This window comes from Macrobrachium rosenbergii, chromosome 25, assembly GCF_040412425.1.
Source record: "Macrobrachium rosenbergii isolate ZJJX-2024 chromosome 25, ASM4041242v1, whole genome shotgun sequence".
Lineage (NCBI taxonomy): Eukaryota > Metazoa > Arthropoda > Malacostraca > Decapoda > Palaemonidae > Macrobrachium > Macrobrachium rosenbergii.
The window spans coordinates 30,741,090-30,760,892 of NC_089765.1; the positions used below are offsets into that span (position 1 = coordinate 30,741,090).

General features: G+C 45.3%; 1 protein-coding gene across 1 annotated transcript in view; it reads right to left on the reverse strand.

Moving 5' to 3' along the window:
- LOC136852535 (tolloid-like protein 2) overlaps nucleotides 1-19,803 on the reverse strand; it is an 886,642-nt gene that overhangs the window by 6,605 nt on the left and 860,234 nt on the right. Inside the window, exons 15-16 of the mRNA XM_067127262.1 lie at nucleotides 16,428-16,641; nucleotides 16,034-16,284 (exon numbers count right to left, since the gene is read on the reverse strand). Coding sequence (XP_066983363.1) covers nucleotides 16,034-16,284; nucleotides 16,428-16,641 — 465 coding nt within the window. The remainder of the gene's footprint in view (nucleotides 1-16,033; nucleotides 16,285-16,427; nucleotides 16,642-19,803) is intronic.

A 19,803-nucleotide genomic window follows, 5' to 3' on the forward strand; every position in this document is an offset into this window, starting at 1 on the left:
TAAGGAAAAGTTCTTATAAATTGGCCAATTCTTGGAGGTAGGTTTTTGTTTGCACTTATTTCCCTTTTTTCACCTTTACTTTACCTGAAAGTAAACAGTAAGCTGACTGCCATTATTAATTTGTATCATATTTTGAAAATTTTTGGTAAATGTTGCTATTTTTTTTGCTGTTTTGCACATGTCCATCACAAACCCACCAGTCCTATTAAGCCCTCAGTGCAGTCAACAATTTTACATGATTAATTGTTTGTAAGAAAAACTTTAATATTATACAAAGTTTTGTATCTTTTGGGTAGTACATTCCTAGCTTTAATATATTATCACTAGGCAGGTTGACTGCTTTTATTTTGTAATAACTGCATTAATTACCTGTGTTTATTGCTTAATGCTCTATATTTTCATTTGATTTAGTGATATGTTTAACACGTTATATATATTATCACTTATAGCTTGTTTATTAGTAACAGTAGTTACTGTTTTTATACGCTGCATTGTGTCTGTTGTGTATGCCAACAGCCTTTTTCTTCCCTTGGTGTTTTTTTTTGTGACTTATCATAGTGCTGTACTTTTGTGTGTAATTACTAATTTTGTACACTGGTCACTATTAATAAATTAGTGAAAGTGTGAGGTTTTCCAGAAAAAGTCTATCATGCCTTTATGTTGTCACTTGACAGGGACCCACACCTCTTTTGCAGCAGATGCTGCAGTTTGTTACATACACGCAACCTCACTTCTGATGAGCTGTGGATGGTCTGTCAATCACTGGGCATGCTTTCCCAAGAAAAGGACCTAGGATTCAAGACTGCCAAGACTAATGCCACAGTTGTGCTGGCTTGTGCATGAAGTCTTTTGTTTCCAGGTTGCCGGGTGAACTGTCACCGTGTAGTGGTGATAGAGTACCTGTCTGCAAATGATATTCCCACAGCAGTCCAGCTTAGCTAAGGGTATTTGCTAGTCTAGTCAGCCTGCTTGCTGTTTTGTTCCTCTGCCCACTATTTAGTCAGCCTATATCTCTCCAGCTCTGTCTGCTGTTCATCCAGACCACTTTACACTTGAATTCCCACTGAGCAGCCAGCCTGCCCAACTCCTGCTGTGCCTGTCAACCATCCAGCTTATATGCCTGCGTCTGAGGTAGACAGACCTCTCTCTCTCCTAAAGGAGAGAAGTCTTTTATTCCTCACAACATTGGAATGTGGAGCCACCTCCCTGAGGATGTTGTGCACACCTTGTATTTTACTATTTGTTTATATTTTTATTTATTAATTTATATATGTAGCTTTTTTCTCTTCTAATAACCAATCTCTTCTTTCTGTATTTTCTATTATCTTCTGTAACTTCTCAAATGAAAACTATTTTTTGAAAGCTTGAATTTCAAGTTAGGGGCCCCTGTAGGCTTGTTCCATATGAATGGGAGTTTATCTTCTGAATAACAACAACAATCAGTTAGGTCTGGTCATACGTCCACTCTGTCTATTCTTTCCCTATGTGGTTTATGAGAAATGGATAGGTAGACTTATGGATAGGTAGACTTAGTTATGTGTTTACTTCTTTTGTCAGTTGGCAGTGACTGACCTTTTTGATTTCCCTTGAGAGAGTTGTCGGAGCCTTCGTCACGTCTGTAGCCCACCTTCTAGGCTGTCTCTGCATCAATAGGTTTTCGTCACTGCAGGGAACCAAGGTGAGTTTTGTGATGGAGGCCTGTGCCCTCTGTCACCGCTCTCTTAAAAAATGTATACTGTCTCTCTAAAATGTATACTGTCTCTCTTAAATGTATACTGTATACTGGCTCATGATCAACTTGTTCTCTGGTAAAGATTTTTGTTCAAGTCAGCTGACCAGCATGTTATCATCATTTGGCGAGAGTGACAGTAGTGCTTGGGATCCTGTTTAGTTATCTAGGGTCTATAAGCTTAGTACAGTATCCTAGTTTTTTTGGTAATTTCTCAATTGCGTATCAGTGTACTTCAAATTTTCAATCAATTACCTGCCTGTATCATCATTTTTCCCTTTTCATACCGCTTCTCGTCTCTCAGTCTCCCCCTATTGCCTCGTATTCCTCTGTACCTATCTGTCCTTCCTTACCGCTGCTTCTGGTGTCGTGCAGACAGCTCCTGCTATCATCTCTCAGCAGAGTCGTCACTCCAGTTGAAAATTTTGTCTATTTGGGATATGTTGTTGAAGGACAAGCTGGATAGTTTTTGTCTTCCATGGTGACACCATGCTAGAACCCTCAACCTTCTCCCATCAAGCCATCTTCCTCTCAGCCTTCTGGAAGTTCCCACTGGCATCCTATGTCATCATTGATGGCAGTCCTCGGAAGGTCACCATCTCAGGTGTTATATTGCTTCAATGTCTCAGTCCATGGATTTACTGTTTTCTACCATCTTGGTTCTTCATTTAGACAACAGATTTCAGTTGCATTGCTTCACTTTACCCTCTCCTTTGTGTTGAAGGTGAATCTGTTGATTGATGCTCTTTTGTGTGCTTCTACCTCGCTCATGTTAAAATGAATACGTAGGTAAAGCTAGCTGATTCTGGTAAGGAGTACTTTGAGGAATTTCAAAAGTGCATCCCTTAAAGCTGGTTCTTGGAGTACCGCTGATTCAATTTCTAGTCTTATGAAACTGCTTAGACCTATGTGTTTTGACATAGATAAATGTCTGATATTCAGTCTTCCTCTGTTTGACGTAAGTTTTTCAAATTGCTTGCTCCATGGAAGTAAAGAGCTCTCAAATCTGTAGTGAGGTGGAAACACTTACGCAGTCAGTGTATCATTCTTTGCGCGACTGCTTGTTTAGTGCTGCCCAGTTAAAAAATACAATAATAATTGAATAAATATTAGTCCTGAAGGGGCAATGGTTCTTGATTAGCAGCTGGAGTAGTGTATTAACTTTACCTTAATGATCTATTTCTGAAGCTTAGGGAGGAGTGTGTAAGGTTTTACAACTGAGTTTCAAAAGTGATAGGAACAGTTGTGTTCATATTAATCTTTAAAATAGTTTGAGCTCAACATTCATTGGCTGTTTTTTAGCAAATCTCATCATTGTCCCCTTAACCACAAAATGTTTGAAACCATCTCCAAAGATTTACTGGATTAGGAGAATAGAGAATTCTTAGCACAATCTTTAAAATCTTCCCAATAGCATCCTGCACCTGCAGCCTTTTCCATGTGAAAATAATGTGGAATATCAACACAAACTGCCCATGAGTTCTGCTTCAGTAAGCTCTTTGAAGGTGATCAAGCTCATATTCTAAGTGAAAGAATCACAAAGGCAACCATAACTGATGTTTTGAAATCTAAAGGTCAAGTAGGAGGGTGTCTACAGAGTTTGAGTGTCTGGCAAAGCTTCAGAGACTAAGCTTTAGTGATGGTTCTCAGGAAAGGATACTTTGTACCTTTTGTTACTCTTTCACCCCTGTCAGCTTCCCCAATATCCTTCCCTGCCTACCCTCTTCACACAGAGAAATTCTGAGTTTTGAGGGAGGAGATCAGACAGTTGTTACACAAGGAGTTGGGGGAGATCAAGCCAATTTTAAACTAGTCACTTCGGTTTTACCATAGACTTTTCTTGTTCCCAAGGCCTATAGGACAGGTAGACCAGTATTGGATGTTTACAGTCTCAAGAAATTCTTTCTTTCTATTCCTTTATTGAAAAAGTCATTCAGTGAAGCCTTAGCAGCCTTCTAGAAGGGTGACGGGATGTTTTCTGTTGATAATGCAAGATGTGTACTTCCTTGTTGCAATCCATCCTCAGCCAAAAAGTATTTGCACTTTGTCTTCAAAGGGAAAGTCTTCCAGTTCAAAGCTGTGCATTGGTGCCACATGTATTCTTCCATGTTTAGGCTCCCTTAGTGAGGGAGTCATCTGGTACAAATCTGAGTTCTAAACTTGGACAAATTGTGGGTTCTTGCAAACTCTCTTCAGACAGTCTTGAGGGTGAAGAATTATGGTGCTGGGCAATCTGATCAATGTTGACAAGTCTGTAATTCTCTTACCCAGTTAACTGTTTATCTGGGAATGAAGACCAACTTGCTCTCTTTTTGGGCTTTTCAGATAAAAGGGTAGGCATCTACATATCACTACTGTGGGAATCTTGACCCTTAAAAGCCTTGAACAAAGAAGTTGCTACCTCTTTTGGGTCACTTGGTCTCTTTAGTCTTTCACTTCTGACTTTTCTTGAAGCCTCACACTGGTGACCCCGGGTCAGGGACAGGTAGCGCGTTTTTGACCCAGCCATTAACGGACTAACTACGTCCGCACCGTACCATCAGAGAGTCTTTAGCGGACTAACTACGGCATAAAGTTTAGGCCTCTGATAGCACCCTACCTGGCGGAAACTGTGCCATTAACGGACTAAATACGTCGTAACCAAAAGGGCACATTTTGGCACTTCGTTCAACCTCAATACGGCGCATTTTCCTATGTTTTGGTGCATGAGCAGTCAAGATATTAGAAGTAGAACCTCAATGCGAACCTGCGAGCATCGTCTGCACGCCGCTCTCACCAACAAAGCCAGACACGGTCAAACTTCCCCCGTTCTTGCGCCAAAACATGGCATCATGGTTCTGGCATGCAGACGCGCATTTTCGCATGGTGCGCATCTCAGACGATGCTACAAAATCAGACATTGTCATAACGGTGCTCCCAGAAGAAGTATTCAATAGAATCTCCCCCTGGCTAGACGCGCAACCAGACAAAGTCACATACACAGACGTAAAAAACAAACTGCTGAATTCCTACTCCATGCCTGTGTCCGAGAGAGCGCAGTGCGCATTCGACCTGTTATCCCAGCCCCTTGGAGATGCATCACCCAGGGAAGTCTGGGACCAGCTGCGGGGGTTAGTACACTCCCAGGTCACGACGAGAATGGGAGGAAGAGAACAATTGACCCGACAAAAGCAATCTTCCTTCGGCGCCCCCTGCAGGAAGTTCAGCGCCAGATAAGGGATGCAGAGAACCTGGACATGGATGCCTTTGTTGACAACGCCCAGAAACTATACAAGGCCACCAAGGCCTCGACACATGCTGCTGCCCTGGGAGCCTGCAACCTGTCGGAGGAAGACGGCGATGACGACGGAGATATCAACGCTGTTGATAAGAGACCGCCATTCAGAGAGCACAAGACACGGCCAAACCCGACATGGTGTTTCTATCATAGAAAGTTTGGGACCAACGCCAGAACCTGGAGGCCTCCGTGTTCTTTCACAAAACTTGGCAAAGGCGGCCACAAATAACAGCCGTGGCCGCGAAACCCAACTCCCCCCTGCCCAGCAAGGTTTTTCATCACAGACGAGATCTCCAAACGCCACCTGCTGGTTGATATGGGGGCAATGCAGTTGGTTTTTCCGCCATCCAGGGAAGCTTTAAAAAAAATACCCGACTCACTACCCTCCCTCATAGCAGCAAACGGAACTCCCATCCGCACTTATGGCACAACGACCTGAGCTATCTCAATCCTAGGGAGCAGATACCACTGGCCTTTCGTTGTAGTGGATGTTAAGTTCTCTCTGCTGGGCACGGATTTCCTAGGGCACCATGGACTCTAGTCGACGTCGCCAGACAACGCCTCCTCGACACAGGAACGTGCGAATCCCATCAGCTCTCCACCGGACCCGGGATGCCCTCCATATGCTCTGCAGCCCCCACAGCTACATGTCCCTCCTAGAGGAATTCCTGAACATGTTCAAACCAGAACTACGCCAGTCACCTGGGGTTTCAGCAAAGCACGGCATCTTCCACCACATCACCATGATGGGCCCACCAACCCATGCCAAGTTCCGATGTCTGACCCCCCAGACATTACAAGACGCCAAACAGGCCTTTGCAAAAATGGAATGCATGGGCGTCCACTCTCCACATGGTAAAAAAATCCGATGGTTCATGGAGGCCCTGCGGGGACTATCGGCGCCTAAATTTGGTAACAACACCAGATCCCTACCCCCTCCGTAACAACACCAGATCCCTACCCCCTCCCTAACATGCAAGACCTGACAGGTGCCCTCCATGGAGCCAAAATTTTCTTCAAGATGGATCTACTAAAGTCATACTTCCAAGTCCCTCTGCATCCCAATGATGTCCCAAAGACTGCCATCATCATGCGCTTCGGGAGCTACACATTTTGCTATTTGGTTTTCAGTCTCAGGAACGCAGGCGCCAACTTCCAGCGCCTGATGAATACACCTGCAGGACAGCGGATTAGTTGTCAGGTTCGACAAGTGCATCGTCGGGAAAGAAAAAGACTTCCTGGGCCACGAGATTTCCCCAGAAGGAGTGCGCCCCATGGCCTCTAATGTAAAAGCTATAGAAAATTTCCTGGAACCCCCAAACCATCAAGGCCCTTCAGGAGTTTCTTGGGATGATAAATTACTACAGGCGCTTCATCCCAGATGTTGCCCACATCATGTACTCCCTGACTTCAACCTGAAGGGGAAACCGAAAACACTAACGTGGGAAGCTCCGCGGCAGCAGGCATTCATCCAGACGAAAAGGGCCCTCTCCAGTGCCACCACCTTAACTCACCACAACCCCGCCGCTGCCCTCAGGTTGACAGTGGACGCCAGCAACATCGCCTGTGGTGTGCAGCACTAGAGCAACTGATGAACGGCACGCCCCAGCCCTTGGCCTTCTTCAGCCGCGAGTTTTCGCCAGCTGAGATTTGCTACAGTGCCTTCAACAGAGCTGCTGGCTATCTACAAGGCCGTGAAGCATTTCAAGTACCTGTTGGAGGGAACCGAATTCACAATCCTAACAGACTACAAACCCTTGCTCCATGCATTTGCAAAACAGGGGGATGCCTGGTCTGCAAGGCAGCTGCGGCGCCTAACCGCAATCTCCGAGCTCGGTTGCACCATCAACTACGTCCCTGGCAAGAAAAATCCAGTGGCCAACGCTCTGTCAAGAATAAAGATCAATTCCCTTCACCTCGGCATCAACTACGAAGACCTCGCAAGGGAACAAGCAGTGGATCCGGAGATGGCGGACTACAGGACAGCAGTGACGGCTCTCAAGTGGGAAGACGTGCCCTTAGCAAATTCGGACACAACTCTCCTCTGCGACACCAGCACAGGCCGCCCACGCCCCCTGGTGCCCGCATCGAGGAGGAAACAAGTATTTGACATCATCCACGGCCTCTCCCATCCATTGGGGCGGACAATGGCATGCCTCATGACTGACAAGTTTGTCTGGCACGGCATCAACAAGGACGTCTGCCAGTGGGCAAGGAGCTGCATCCCATGCCAGACAAGCAAAACATCCTGGCACACTGAATCCGGGATCCGCGATTTTCCTCAGCCTTGTTGGTGATTCGGCCACATCCACATCGACGTCGTCGGGCCCCTTCCGCAGTCGGGGGGAGCCAGATACCTCCTGACGACGATCATAGACTGCTCCACCCGCTGGCCCGAAGCAACCCCCATGGATGAAGCATCAACGACATCATGCGCAGATGCCCTTCTCTCCAGTTGGATAAGCAGCTTCGGAGTGCTGGACAGCATCACTACAGACAGGGGACTTGCCTTCCTGTCAGAGCTCTGGGTCTCCTTGGCACGCCTGATGGGTACAACTCTACACAGCTCAGCGGCATACAACCCTGCAGCGAATGGCATGGTCGAGAGGGCGCACTGCTCTCTTAAAGCAGCTTTCATGGCACGCTGCGCCGACGAGAAGTGGAAGGAACAGTTGCCCTGGGTCCTGGTGGTTCTCCGCACCGCACTGAAAGCAAATGGTGATGCTTCCTCTACTGAGAAAGTCTACAGGGAAACACTGGCTGTACCTGGAGAGTTCTTCCTGCCGTCGGCGCCGACACTCCCCTCCTTAGGTTGAGGGAACTCGCACAAAGGTTCGCGCCCTGCCATAAGACCTTCACTGACAGAACTGTCACCTACAGCCCACCTGCGCTTATGTCTTTGGCAGGGTGGACGCTCGCTGTCCGCCCTTAACCAGGCCCTACAGAGGACCCCACCGAGTCATCAGGCGGGCCAGCAAAGCATTCCTGCCTGAAGGCACACCCGCTTCCCAACCAAAGTTGGGCCCGGGATGGCCCAAAAAACCCATCCAGCCGTCCCCAAGTGTCAACTCCACCCAGCGCCCACAGTTCTCCAGGAGCAGGGGCCCGCTCCGACTGCCTCAGCACCTCCATGATTAATGTTGATTCATCTAATAATTGCTCTTTTAATTATTGTCTTGTAGGGGGAGTACTTGTAAGGGCAACAAATTGCACCTCTTTCCTTGTGTTTCTCCTTTTCAGATGTATATTAATCACATCATGTATTTTACCCGTCCTTACTTCAGATTCTTTGTGTACCTCATTTTGTGCATCATTGTACGGCCTTTCTGCCGGTATGTCTATCTACCTTGTATTTGTCATGTAACAAATGTTGTACATATTTTTATGCTTGCTAGAAAACACAAATCGTGTATGGACACAGCGGGGGGCCTCGGGTCGCCCGCTACCTTTCCGTCTGCTTTTTGTCTTATAAACACCTGTCGAGAATAATAAAGACTCAGTCTTTCACTTCTGACTTTTCTTGAAGCCTCACACTTCTTGACAGAAAAAATTTGCCATATCTCTTTTGTTTTTATGAAAATAATTGTTAGTAATGAAAATAAGTGAAGTCAAATATGTTTTCGATATTAACTTTTAAATATATATTTTTAAAGATTCCACTTGAGAAGGCTCTACCCAAGTCAAAAATTTTTATCAAAACAATGAAGCATTTGGCACCGCACAAATTCCTTACTCTTAGAGTGCTTAAAGACATCATTAATTTTATATAGCTGTATATTTACCCATTCGATATGCCACCCATGAGATCAAATGATGCTAGAGGTAAGAAGGGCAAGCATAAATCTATGCTAGAAAATGTTTATTCCATTAGCAAATGTTTAGTGGTCATTTTACCCAATAGATGGTGGTGTGCTTTGTTTACGTTTTGACGACAACGTTCAAATGCACCGAGTGATTGGAGAAAATCATTCTTTATTTTTGTCATTTCATTATCCTCTACAATCAAAATAAATGATGATGAAGAAACTAATAACGATAATTATGAAGGTAGTAAATTTGGGAGATGAAAGTCACCAAGCCTGCAGATTCTGAGAAAAGTTAAGTAAGCATTGAAGTTAACTTATGGTTAGGCTAACTCAGGAATGTAGGCTAAGTGTGTGTTAAATAAAGTAAACTATTTCAAAGAAAATTATACAGTATGAAGTTATAAAATGATAAAGTGAAAATATGAGTAATAAAATGATAGAAAGGGGTGTCAGAACTTAGCCAAGTAGGAGGCAAAGTCGGCATCTAGGCTATTTGCATGAGGAATTAGCTTGCAAGACTGTTTACTTAAGGGCTTCATATTTTTTTGGATGTATCTATATTCCAGGATTTTCGGTGGTCTGGCAGTGGCCTGGTCCAAAGGTTCCCGGATTTAAGAGGTTGGGCTGTATTGGTTCGTGAGTACACTTGGAGAATAGTATCAACCCTACCTGCAGCAGATGTCCCACCCACTGGTGAGTGAATGCTGTTGCCAACCCCCTGAGAAAGAAAGAACTAACTTGACTTTAAGAGGGCTTCTGAGACCACCTCCTCTTCTTATTCCTAGAAAGAAGAATATGAGGAGGAGGAGTAGGAGGAAGAAGATAGTCTCTAGCTTTTCTTCTCTTCCTTAGCAGGAAGTTGAAGGTGCAGTCTTTTTTGGGGACAGGTGTGATTAAGGCTCTGGGATCTCTGTTAGATCCAGCAGCGGTTCTTTTTCTGGCTGCAGGATGTAGATTTAGTGGTAAGTTTGCCAGGTTCGGGAAGGTTGTAAGATTTCCCTTCCTCTTCAAGAATTCCTTTTCCTTCTGGGGATAAATTTTCATTGGTTGGTGATGGTTCATTTGATAGGACATTAATGTAGCAGAATATAATGCTAATTTACTGGGTCGTGTTTTAATACAGGCTATTCGAATATCCATGATCATGTAATAAAGAATTTCCAGAATTCACAAATGCTGTATTGCAAGATTATCAGGGAGGACTGGAATCTGTATATTTTCTTTCTCTAAAATCTATGACCTCCTCTGTAACCTCAGATTTCTCCCTATCCTCTACGGCTTCCAAACCTTCTTCCACTACTCTTTCTCAAGCTTCCCTCTCGAGCCACCTGTTGGGAAACATTCCAGGTGCTTTGGTAGTTCACCTGGCATCTATACCATTAGTGGGTTTGTCTTCGGTGCCATCTGCAGCGAATCCTGTACCATCGCAGGCTTCTGATCTAGTTGCTGCGGCAGTTGGCGGCGCGCCTGCCGCAGCGTTTAATTCTGCAGTTACGATAGTTTCCACAATTCCTCCGGTACCTAAGATGTCCGGTGTATCGTCTTCTCCTGTTTCTTCGGGTTTGGTACCTCGTAATCTTCCCTTCGAAACTCATTCGAGTTTGGGGCCAGCTGGAACATTCTCTACCTGCCCAACATCATCGACAGGAGCTCCGGTAGTAACTCCGAGTATGGCATCTTCTTTTCTTCTTCCTTCAGTTCCTCCTTTCTCAGTTTTTCCGACAGGTTCCTCTATCCCTCCTGCTAAGGCGGTCTATGTAGGTTCAGGTTTGATTTCGGGTAATCAGGGACCCTTTCCCTCTTCTTTAAGTAGGGGGACTTCTGTTCTGGATCCCCAGTCTCATGTGACCCTGCTACATTCGGGTTTGCATGGTGCGGGTGTTGTGGTCTCTCTGCTCTCAGGAGTTTGTGTTGTCCGCCCAGGTGTTGCATCATCTTTGGAGGGTGCAGGGTTTGCACAACCCATTTTGGTGACTCCTAAGTTGTTTGGGAATGATTTTTTGGTGTCCATATTGCGTACCCAGGGGTGTCGTGTTCCTGATCATCAAGTTCAAGGTTTGTTAGGGGTCAGCCTGTCTCATTTCCGGTTTTGGCTCAGTCGGACCAATTCGACAAAGACTGTTCCTGTGAAGAAAAGGATCAGATACCAGAGGCTAGTTTTCCTTCAACCAATGTGTCTGAATACAGACGGATGTTGGACTTCATTCACTCGCTGTATCCACAGCGATAGAATCGGGTAAGCAGGATTCAGCCTTGTTTCCTATTCAGAAGGGCTTTTACAGGGTCGCCGGTAACCCCTCTGCAGGTGTTAGGGTGCCGCTGAACGAGTCTGTAGAGGCTCTCCTATCTCAGGTTCCATCATCGAACCGTCTTGTATCTATCTCGGCCAGAAAGCCAGCATCTTAGAAGACACCTTCCGCAACCAGTCGGTGGTATTATCGCATACTATGTGGATGTTATCCGGTCTGATGGGGTTCCTCAAACAGGATGCTTATTTTCCGTTTGACCCAACACTTTTCGACAACCTCATCACGTCGGTTTCCATGGGGCTTGCACACAAGGCAAACGTTTCCGCAGGATGTACTACGTTCTTAGGGAAGAAGAGGAGGGACTTCTATCTGTACCACCTGCCTCCTCATTTTCCTGACATCCATAAGGGGGCACTGCTGAGGGCTCCATTGGAGCTCAGCAGCAGTTTGTTCAGAGAAGGAGACGTGTTGGTGATGGTCAACTTTGTGTCATCTATTTTCTGCAATGTAGTCACAGCAGGCAATGATAAGGGTCGCAGTGCAGAGTCCCAGATCCCCGAAGGGGGCTAGAATGTCTTCTCCTTCAAAGCGCTCTCGCTCTAAAGTCGCCGAGAAGTTCTCCTAAGAGAGTACGATTTGCTTCCAAGCTTTCTAGTTCTGCCTCGGATCTGAAACCTTCCAATCGCAAGAAGGATTTTCGAAAATAAGAGATTCCCTTCACTTGCACCAGTAGGTTGCCATGCCCCATTCTGGGACATCTGGAAGGATTGGGGCACGGAGAGTTGGGGTCTTCAGGAGGGGTTACAGAGTCCCTTTTCACTCTTGTCCTCTGCTATCCAATTCACCAGTACATCTTCCCAGCAACTCCCCTTCTTCCATCAGGGGGTTAGCTTTGGCGGCAGAGATCCGAGCCCTTTTAGAGAAGAGAGCCTTAGAGCCCACTCCCCCCTTCTCTGGGGTTCTACAGCCAGATCTTCGTGGCCCCCAAAGCAGGAGGATCTTGGAGACCTATCATAGACCTCTTGTGTCTCAACAAATTTGTAACTTCAATGAAGTTTCATATAGAAACTTCTCAGTCGGTGCTGCAGTCGGTCCGGAGGGAAGATTGAATGATTTCAGTGGACCTCAAGGACGCTTATCTCCAGGTTCCGATTCATCAGGAATCTCGGAAGTTCCTTCGTTTCTCAGGTCCAACTGGAACATTACAGTTCAAAGTTCTCTGCTTCGGTCTGACCACAGCACCTCAGGCATTTACAAGGGTGATGTCTCCTGTTTCGGACATCATGCATCGTCGGGGCTTCCAAATGAAAAGATACCTCGACGACTGGTTGGTTCAAGCTTCGTCGGAAGGCAAGGCTCTGCAGGCGAGGAATTTTCTTTTGAACCTATGCCAGGAGTTACGCATAAGAATCAATTTTGAAAAGAATCCTCTATTTCCAACACAAGTAAAGATGTACCTGGGAATGACGATTCAGACGTGTCTTTTGAGGGCTTTCCCGGCAGAGGAGTGGGTTCTAGTGACTTTAAGCCAGCTGGAAACTTTCATGTCAAAGTGCAACCTGTGAGCTTATGGAAAAGCCTGCTGGGCCGGATGGCCTCCTTATCCCTTCTTGTCCCAGGGTCTCGTCTCCAGACCCGTTCTCTGCAGGTGTGTCTCGGGAATCGCTAGGACTTTCTGGAAGAGAACGTGACAATAATCTGGGATGAATCTTGCCTGAAGGATCTTTGGTGGTGGTCAGAAGAACATCATCTGACCACCGGCGTAAGGTTGGACTCCCCCCTTTCAGACGTACACTGTACACAGATACCTCAGGTCAGGGTTTGGGTGCAACCCTGGAGGAATCTCAGGCCCAGGGCCTTTGGAGGGATCTGGATCGGGAGGAGTACATAAATTACACGGAATTAAGAGCAATCGAGGAGGCTCTTGAATTGCTTTGCAGAACAGGTAAGCAACAAGAACGTAGCGTTGTTCTGCGACAACGTTACAGCAGTATCAGATCTCAAAAAGGAGGGGGGAACAAGATCACAGTGTTGATCGAGGTAGCACAGAGAGTTCTCTGTTGGTGCGAAGAGAACACAGTTTCACTTATTCCCCAATTTGTGTTGGGAAAGCTCAATGTCTTGGCAGACGCTCTGAGTCGGTCTCAGGAAGTTCTTGGAGGGGAATGGACATTAGTGCAAGACGAGGTGCAACTGCTGCTCAGGAGATGCCAGCGATGGTGGATCTATTCGCAACCAGGATGAACCATCGCCCTCCAGTTTACTTCTCCCCTGTAGCGGATCCCATGTCCTGCGGGACAGATGCAATGTTGCACTCATGGGACAACTTACAGGTCTATGCTTTTCATCCCTTCGGGATGATACAGGAAGTGCTAGCAAAGCTCAGGATCTGCAAGAACACTCAAATGATCCTGATCTGCCCATTCTGGCCTCAGAGACCTTGATTTCTGGGCCTCGTGGGCCTGTTAACAGAAGTTCTGGTATTCCTCCCATAGAGGAGAGATTTACTCAAACAGCCGCACTTCCACTACTTCACCGGAACCTCCGTGTGCTGAAGCTAGCTGTGTGGAGACTGTCCAGTGAGCAGCCCGTCATGCGGGACTCTCTAAAGCAGTGGCTAGACAACTCTCTTTCTGCCTAAGGAATTTAACCAGGAAGTTATACCAGGCCAGGTGGGCAATGTATCGTGGATGGTGCCGGAAACAAGGGCATTGTATTTTGCGCCCGAGTTGCGAAAGTAGTGGACTTCTTGCTATTTTTAAGGAGAGACAAGAGACTTTCTTACTCTACAATTGCTGGGTACAGGTCAATGCTGAGCAGTATGTTCCGTTTTCATCTTCCGGAACTCTCATCCAGCAAGATTCTCCATGATCTGGTAAGATCTTTTAAAATAGAGCGCCCAATTCTTCCACTTCGGGCCCCCTCGTGGGATTTAGCGGTCGTATTGAATTTCCTAAGATAGGCAGCCTTCACACCTTTAGATTCTTTGCCTCCAAGGCAGTTAACTAAGAAAGTTCTTTTTCTAATTACGCAGGCTACGGCCAAAAGGGTCGGAGAAATTCGGGCGGTATCCAGGACAGTTTCCCTTTTGGGGAAAGATGTTTTTCTTTCTTACCAGAATTCGTGGCAAAGTCCGAATCGGAAATGAATCCTTTGCCAAGGGCATTCGAAGTTGCATCCTTAGAAGGCTTTGTAGGTGGCGACGCTTCTGAGATGCTATTATGCCCAGTTAGGGCTTTAAAAGTCCATCTATCTCGGACCGAAAAACTTTTGCCCCTCCCGAGAACGTTATTCGTCTCTCCTAAATGCCCTTTGCGTTCGATCTCCAAGAACGCAATCAGTTTCTTTCTTCGGGAGGTTATTCAAAAAGCGTCGGAAGGCTCTTCATCAACTTTGGAACCTTCAACTTTGTTTGCGTGTCCGAGGGCGTACAGCATCAGAGGAATGGCGACATCTTCGGCCTTCCTTTAGGAATTATTCAGTGTCAGCGATTTTAGAAGCGGCCACTTGGAAGTCGGTGTCAGTCTTTACGACCTTTTACCTCAGGGACATCCAATTTTCGTTGGAGAAGGGTTACTCGCTGGGTCCTTTCGTGGCAGCCAACACGATCTTGTAAATGCAAGATAAGGTCGGGGTTGGGGGAAAGTTAGGTATTCAAGATAGGCTAGGAATTTGGAATTCTCAACTGATCAAGATCCATAGGGGGAGCATTAGGCAGGACATTAAAATGATGAAACTAGGCTGAGCCAGATTGATAGGATCTTTCTCCAACCCCTCCCCCCCCTCTTCTGCACAGGTGTCGGCTGCATCATATGGCGAAGAACTGAAGAGACTGCACATTCAACTTCTCCTCCATACATGCAAGGCTACAGTAGCCACATGGGAGGTTCATCGTCCCCTCCATACATGAGTGTGCTTTGATTAGCCATATGGGAGGTAGTCGTTCTACGCTATGCATGGGAGGCTGTGATTAGCCACATGTTTGGTTGTTTTGCTACCCTCTGTCCATGAGGAGGTTTGAATACCACATGAGAGGTAGCTCGACTCTGACAGTACAGAGACTTGAGACTGATGTCGAGGGTACTCTCTCAACAGGCATCCTTTCCTACCAAGTGGATAACCTGGTGAGGATACATGCATATAGGCAGAGTAGGTGAGTAATGAGTTACCTCCCTTCCCATTTGGCAGGTCGGACTGAAATTAGATTGAGCCCACCTCCATAAAATTTTGTTAATTGGGCTAATTCAGGTGTTCAAGGAATGTATTGCAATATGAAGTTTTCATAATAAAACTAATATTGCAATACTTACCTGAACAACTGAATGATTCCCACTCTCCTCCCCATTTCAATTTGATTAGTGAATTAAGCAACTGGGGAACCTGGCCTCGCGCGGCTGGGACTTGCAGCAGCGTTGCCAACGGTGCTTCAGGTAACTCATCTTGACAAGATTTCCTGTAAGCGTTGGTAACGCTGACAGTTAACTACCCAATTAGTGGGTAAAAATTATGGGGATATAGTTCGGGCTGGTGGGTAACCAAGGCTAATTCAGGTGTTCAGTTAAGTATTACAATATTAGTTTTATTATGAAAACTTCATGCTTATAGTGATACATTTGGTCTACAAATTCTTCTGTAAAGATGAAGCTTTAATGTTAAAAAAAACTGTCTGTGCATATGGTTGTAATGTTAATTTTGTTTCAAGAGCATTTGGATATTATATTGATTCCCTTTTAGATGAATTGCACTCTCACCCATAATCATTTCTATGATGGTCCATTACAAAAAAACGCATCATACAATAACAAATTCCTTCAATTACAGTCTTCCAACATTCTGAAACATCTTTTTTCCAACATTCTGCACATTTTTTTTTATCTTAATGTATCAGTTACAATATATATGACTGAAAACTTCTGATTCTGAAGTGATTCAAGTGCAGTACTGTATATGCAAGAATTTGTAACATACTTACAGTATTTCCACAAAATTTTCCATAGAGTGGTCCTGAGTCACTATAGCCAGAGAAAACTTCTACGTAGTCATAGCCACAGTCATGTTCATCTTCAAGTTCAAAGGTAAGGAATGTCAAATGGACATTTTCTCCTGGTTGTGCCTGAATGATCCAGTCGCAATCTTCTTTGTTGTCATAATTCTGGTCCCCATATTTTGCATGCGAGTACATGTGCTTCACGGTACTAGTGGCTTTAAGACCACCTCCACATACTAGAGAAAGAAACAGTCTCTAAGTCAATAATCTCTAGATTAATCTTGGTTGTACAGGATTTATGTATAATATATCCATTTTTATTTGAGGAAAGTAGTTACATTTGCAAAATTCACTACATGCATTGCCAAGAAAAATATACCTGTTGTATGTCTTGCTCTAAATCCTTTCCGCTGAACTGAAGAATCTGATTTGAATACCATGAACATCTGGTTATTATATGCAACTATTGGATGTGGTACTTTTGCACCACAATATCGGCCCAGAAAACCAGATTCTGAGGTGGTCCCATCATATAAAGCTATATGATCATAAGTACACTCTTGATGAGGTTCCATTTCAAACTCATCAAATACCTGATAAAAGTCAAAAGTGATATTTTTTAAAAATTATGAAAAAGTGTGGTAGAGTATTAGAATAAAAAATTCAGTTTTAAGAAAGTCAAAAATAAAAATATACCAGTCTTGCTTGATAATTTCTTTTTGATGGCTAGGCCGTAATTTTATCATTGGCATAATATTTGGAAACATTAACATTCTGTTTACAGTTAATTAAATTTCAATAATGGCAAAATTACAACTTATTCATACAAAATTATAAAATGTTACTATTATTAGCTATGTCTTTATGTTGAGCATTTACATTACATACATGTAAATTGGGATAAATTACATAAACACCTCAGGGAGTCCACTCCCTGAAGCAAATTTCTCCTGTAATGTAAACATTCGCTTTATATAAAACAATCAGATTCTTCAAAAACAACTCTAGCCCCACCTGTCCCCAAATCCTCCTTTCCATCACTTTTTTTTATCAAAAAAGCCAAGCCCACGAAAATGATATTTTAATGATAAAATAAAGTTTGTTCATACTTACCTGGCAGATATATATATAGCTGTATTTCTCCGAAATCCGACAGAATTTCAAAACTCGCGGCACACGCAGTGTGGCCAGGTGGTTAGTACTCATTCCCGCCGCTGGGAGGCAGGAATCGGGAACCATTCCCATTTTCTATTCAGATTTTCTAGTGCCACTGTCTCAAGAGGGTAGGGGTGGGCACTAAAAGTATATATATCTGCCAGGTAAGTATGAACAAACTTTATTTTATCATTAAAATATCATTTTGTTCATGACACTTACCTGCCAGATATATATATAGCTGAATCCCACCGTTGGAGGTGGGAAGAGACAGAATAGGATTTAGGAAACAAACAAATGTAGGCGATTGACGCCTTGGTTCCTTACCTGTTAGCATAGCTGACTTCGAGGTTACTGTCACCCAAGCCTGCTTCTGCTTTACTAGAGTCTCCAGCAAGGTAGGGACCTATAAAGCTGGTGAGTTCTAGATGACCTGTCCACGGGGGCGTGACCACAATAGGACCAGATCATACGACCATACTGAGAGGGAAAAGGAGCAACGACCAACCACCTGACCGAGCCTATCTAAGCCATTGAACCTAACATAGGCTAAAAATTGGGACGCCCACCTCAATGGCCACCCAACAACCAAAAATACAACAACAAGATTAAAAGATACTACCTAACCCCTAAAGGATAGGATGAGTATTGGCCTCTTCCCCCAACATTGTGTCTGCGGAAATGTATGGTCCCAGCGAAGAGCAGTCTTCAAATGTTGTCTTCACATCCCGCAAGTAATGCGAAGCGAACACTGAATTACTTCGCCAGAAGGTGGCACCCAGAAGATCGTTAAGGGACATATTCTTCTGGAAAGCTACCGAAGTCGCGATGGCTCTTACTTCATGGGTCTTGACTTTCAGAAGTCTCATGTCACCTTCTAGGCAGGTAGAATGAGCCTCTCTAGTAGTGCTTCTTAAAAAGAATGCTAAGGCATTCTTAGACATAGGTAAATCAGGTCTCCTCACCGAACACCACAGACTTTCCGATGGGCCTCTAGTCTCCTTAGTCCTGGCTAAGTAGAACTTGAGAGCCCTGACAGGACACAGGACTCTTTCTGACTCTTGCCCAAGAATCTCCGTCAAACCTTTGATTTCAAAAGACTTGGGCCAAGGGTTTGAAGGATTTTCGTTCTTGGCTAAGAACAAAGGATTTAGGGAGCATACAGCATTAGGACCCCTAAAGCCAATATGTTTGCTGATGGCTTGAACTTCACTAATCCTCTTAGCCGTCACCAGAGCAGTTAGGAAGACAGCCTTCCTAGTCACGTTCTTGAGGGAAGCTGAAGACAGAGGTTCGAAAGCACTTGACATAAGGAACTTCAGGACAACATCCAGATTCCAAGAAGGCATCCTGAGTTGAGGAATTTTGACAGTCTCGAAGGATCTCAAGAGATCGTGAAGATCCTTGTTGTCGGCCAAGTTTAGGCCTCTGTGTCTAAAGACTGCCGACAGCAAACTCCTATAGCCCTTAATAGTTGAGACTGCCAGTTTATTCTTTTGCCTGAGATGAAACAGGAAGTCTGCTATTTGTGGTACAGAGGTCGTGGTCGAGGAAATTCCGTTGCTCCTGCACCATTTCCTAAAAATAGCCCACTTGGACTGATAGAGCGCATTAGATGAAGGTCTCCTGGCACTGGCAATAGCCTTTGCCACTGCTTTCAAAAATCCTCTTGCTCTTGCCAACTTTGTGATAGTCTGAACGCAGTCAGACTCAGAGCGGGGAGGTTTTTGTGGAACCTTTCAAAATGAGGTTGCCTGAGAAGGTCCACCTTCAGGGGAAGCGTCCTTGGAAAGTCCACCAGGAAGGTCATGGTCTCTGGGAACCAATCCGCTGCTGGCCAGAAGGGGGCTATTAAAGTCATCCTTGTTCCTTCCGACGCTGCAAATTTCCTGATCACTTCTCCCAGAATTTTGAAGGGAGGAAAAGCGTAAAGATCGAGGCCTTTCCAGTTCCAGAGGAGGGCGTCTATAGCTATTGCTCCTGGGTCTAGGACAGGAGAGCAATAAAGAGGGAGTCTCTTCGTCCTGGACGTAGCAAAGAGGTCCACTAGAGGACGTCCCCATAACCTCCACAGTTCTAAACACACCTCCTCATGAAGGGTCCACTTGGTCGGTAGAAGCTGATGTTGCCGACTGAGAAGGTCCGCGTGGATATTCTCCACGTCCGCAATGAACCTCGTGAGGATCGTGACCCCTGTGCATGTGTCCAAAGCAGGATCTCCTCGCTAGGGTGAACAGGGAACGGATCGAGTACCCCTGTTTTTGAAGTAAGCTAGAGCTGTGGTGTTGTCGAACTTGCTTGAACAATTTGGCCTGAAACTTGGTCCTCGAAAAATTGAAGGGCCAGCAGGATAGCCCCAATTCTTTGAGATTTATGTGCCAGGACACCTGTTCCCCTCTCCAGGTGCCTGACACTTCTTCCCCCCTAGTGTTGCTCCCCATCATTCCCTGGACGCGTCGGAAAATAACACTAGGTCGGGGCTCTGAAGGCGTAGAGAAACCCCTTCTGCTAGTTTTAAGGGGTCGAGCCACCACCTCAGGTGATCCTTGACCAATGGAGAGATCTTCAATGTCTCTTCCAGATCCTCCTTGTCCCTCCAG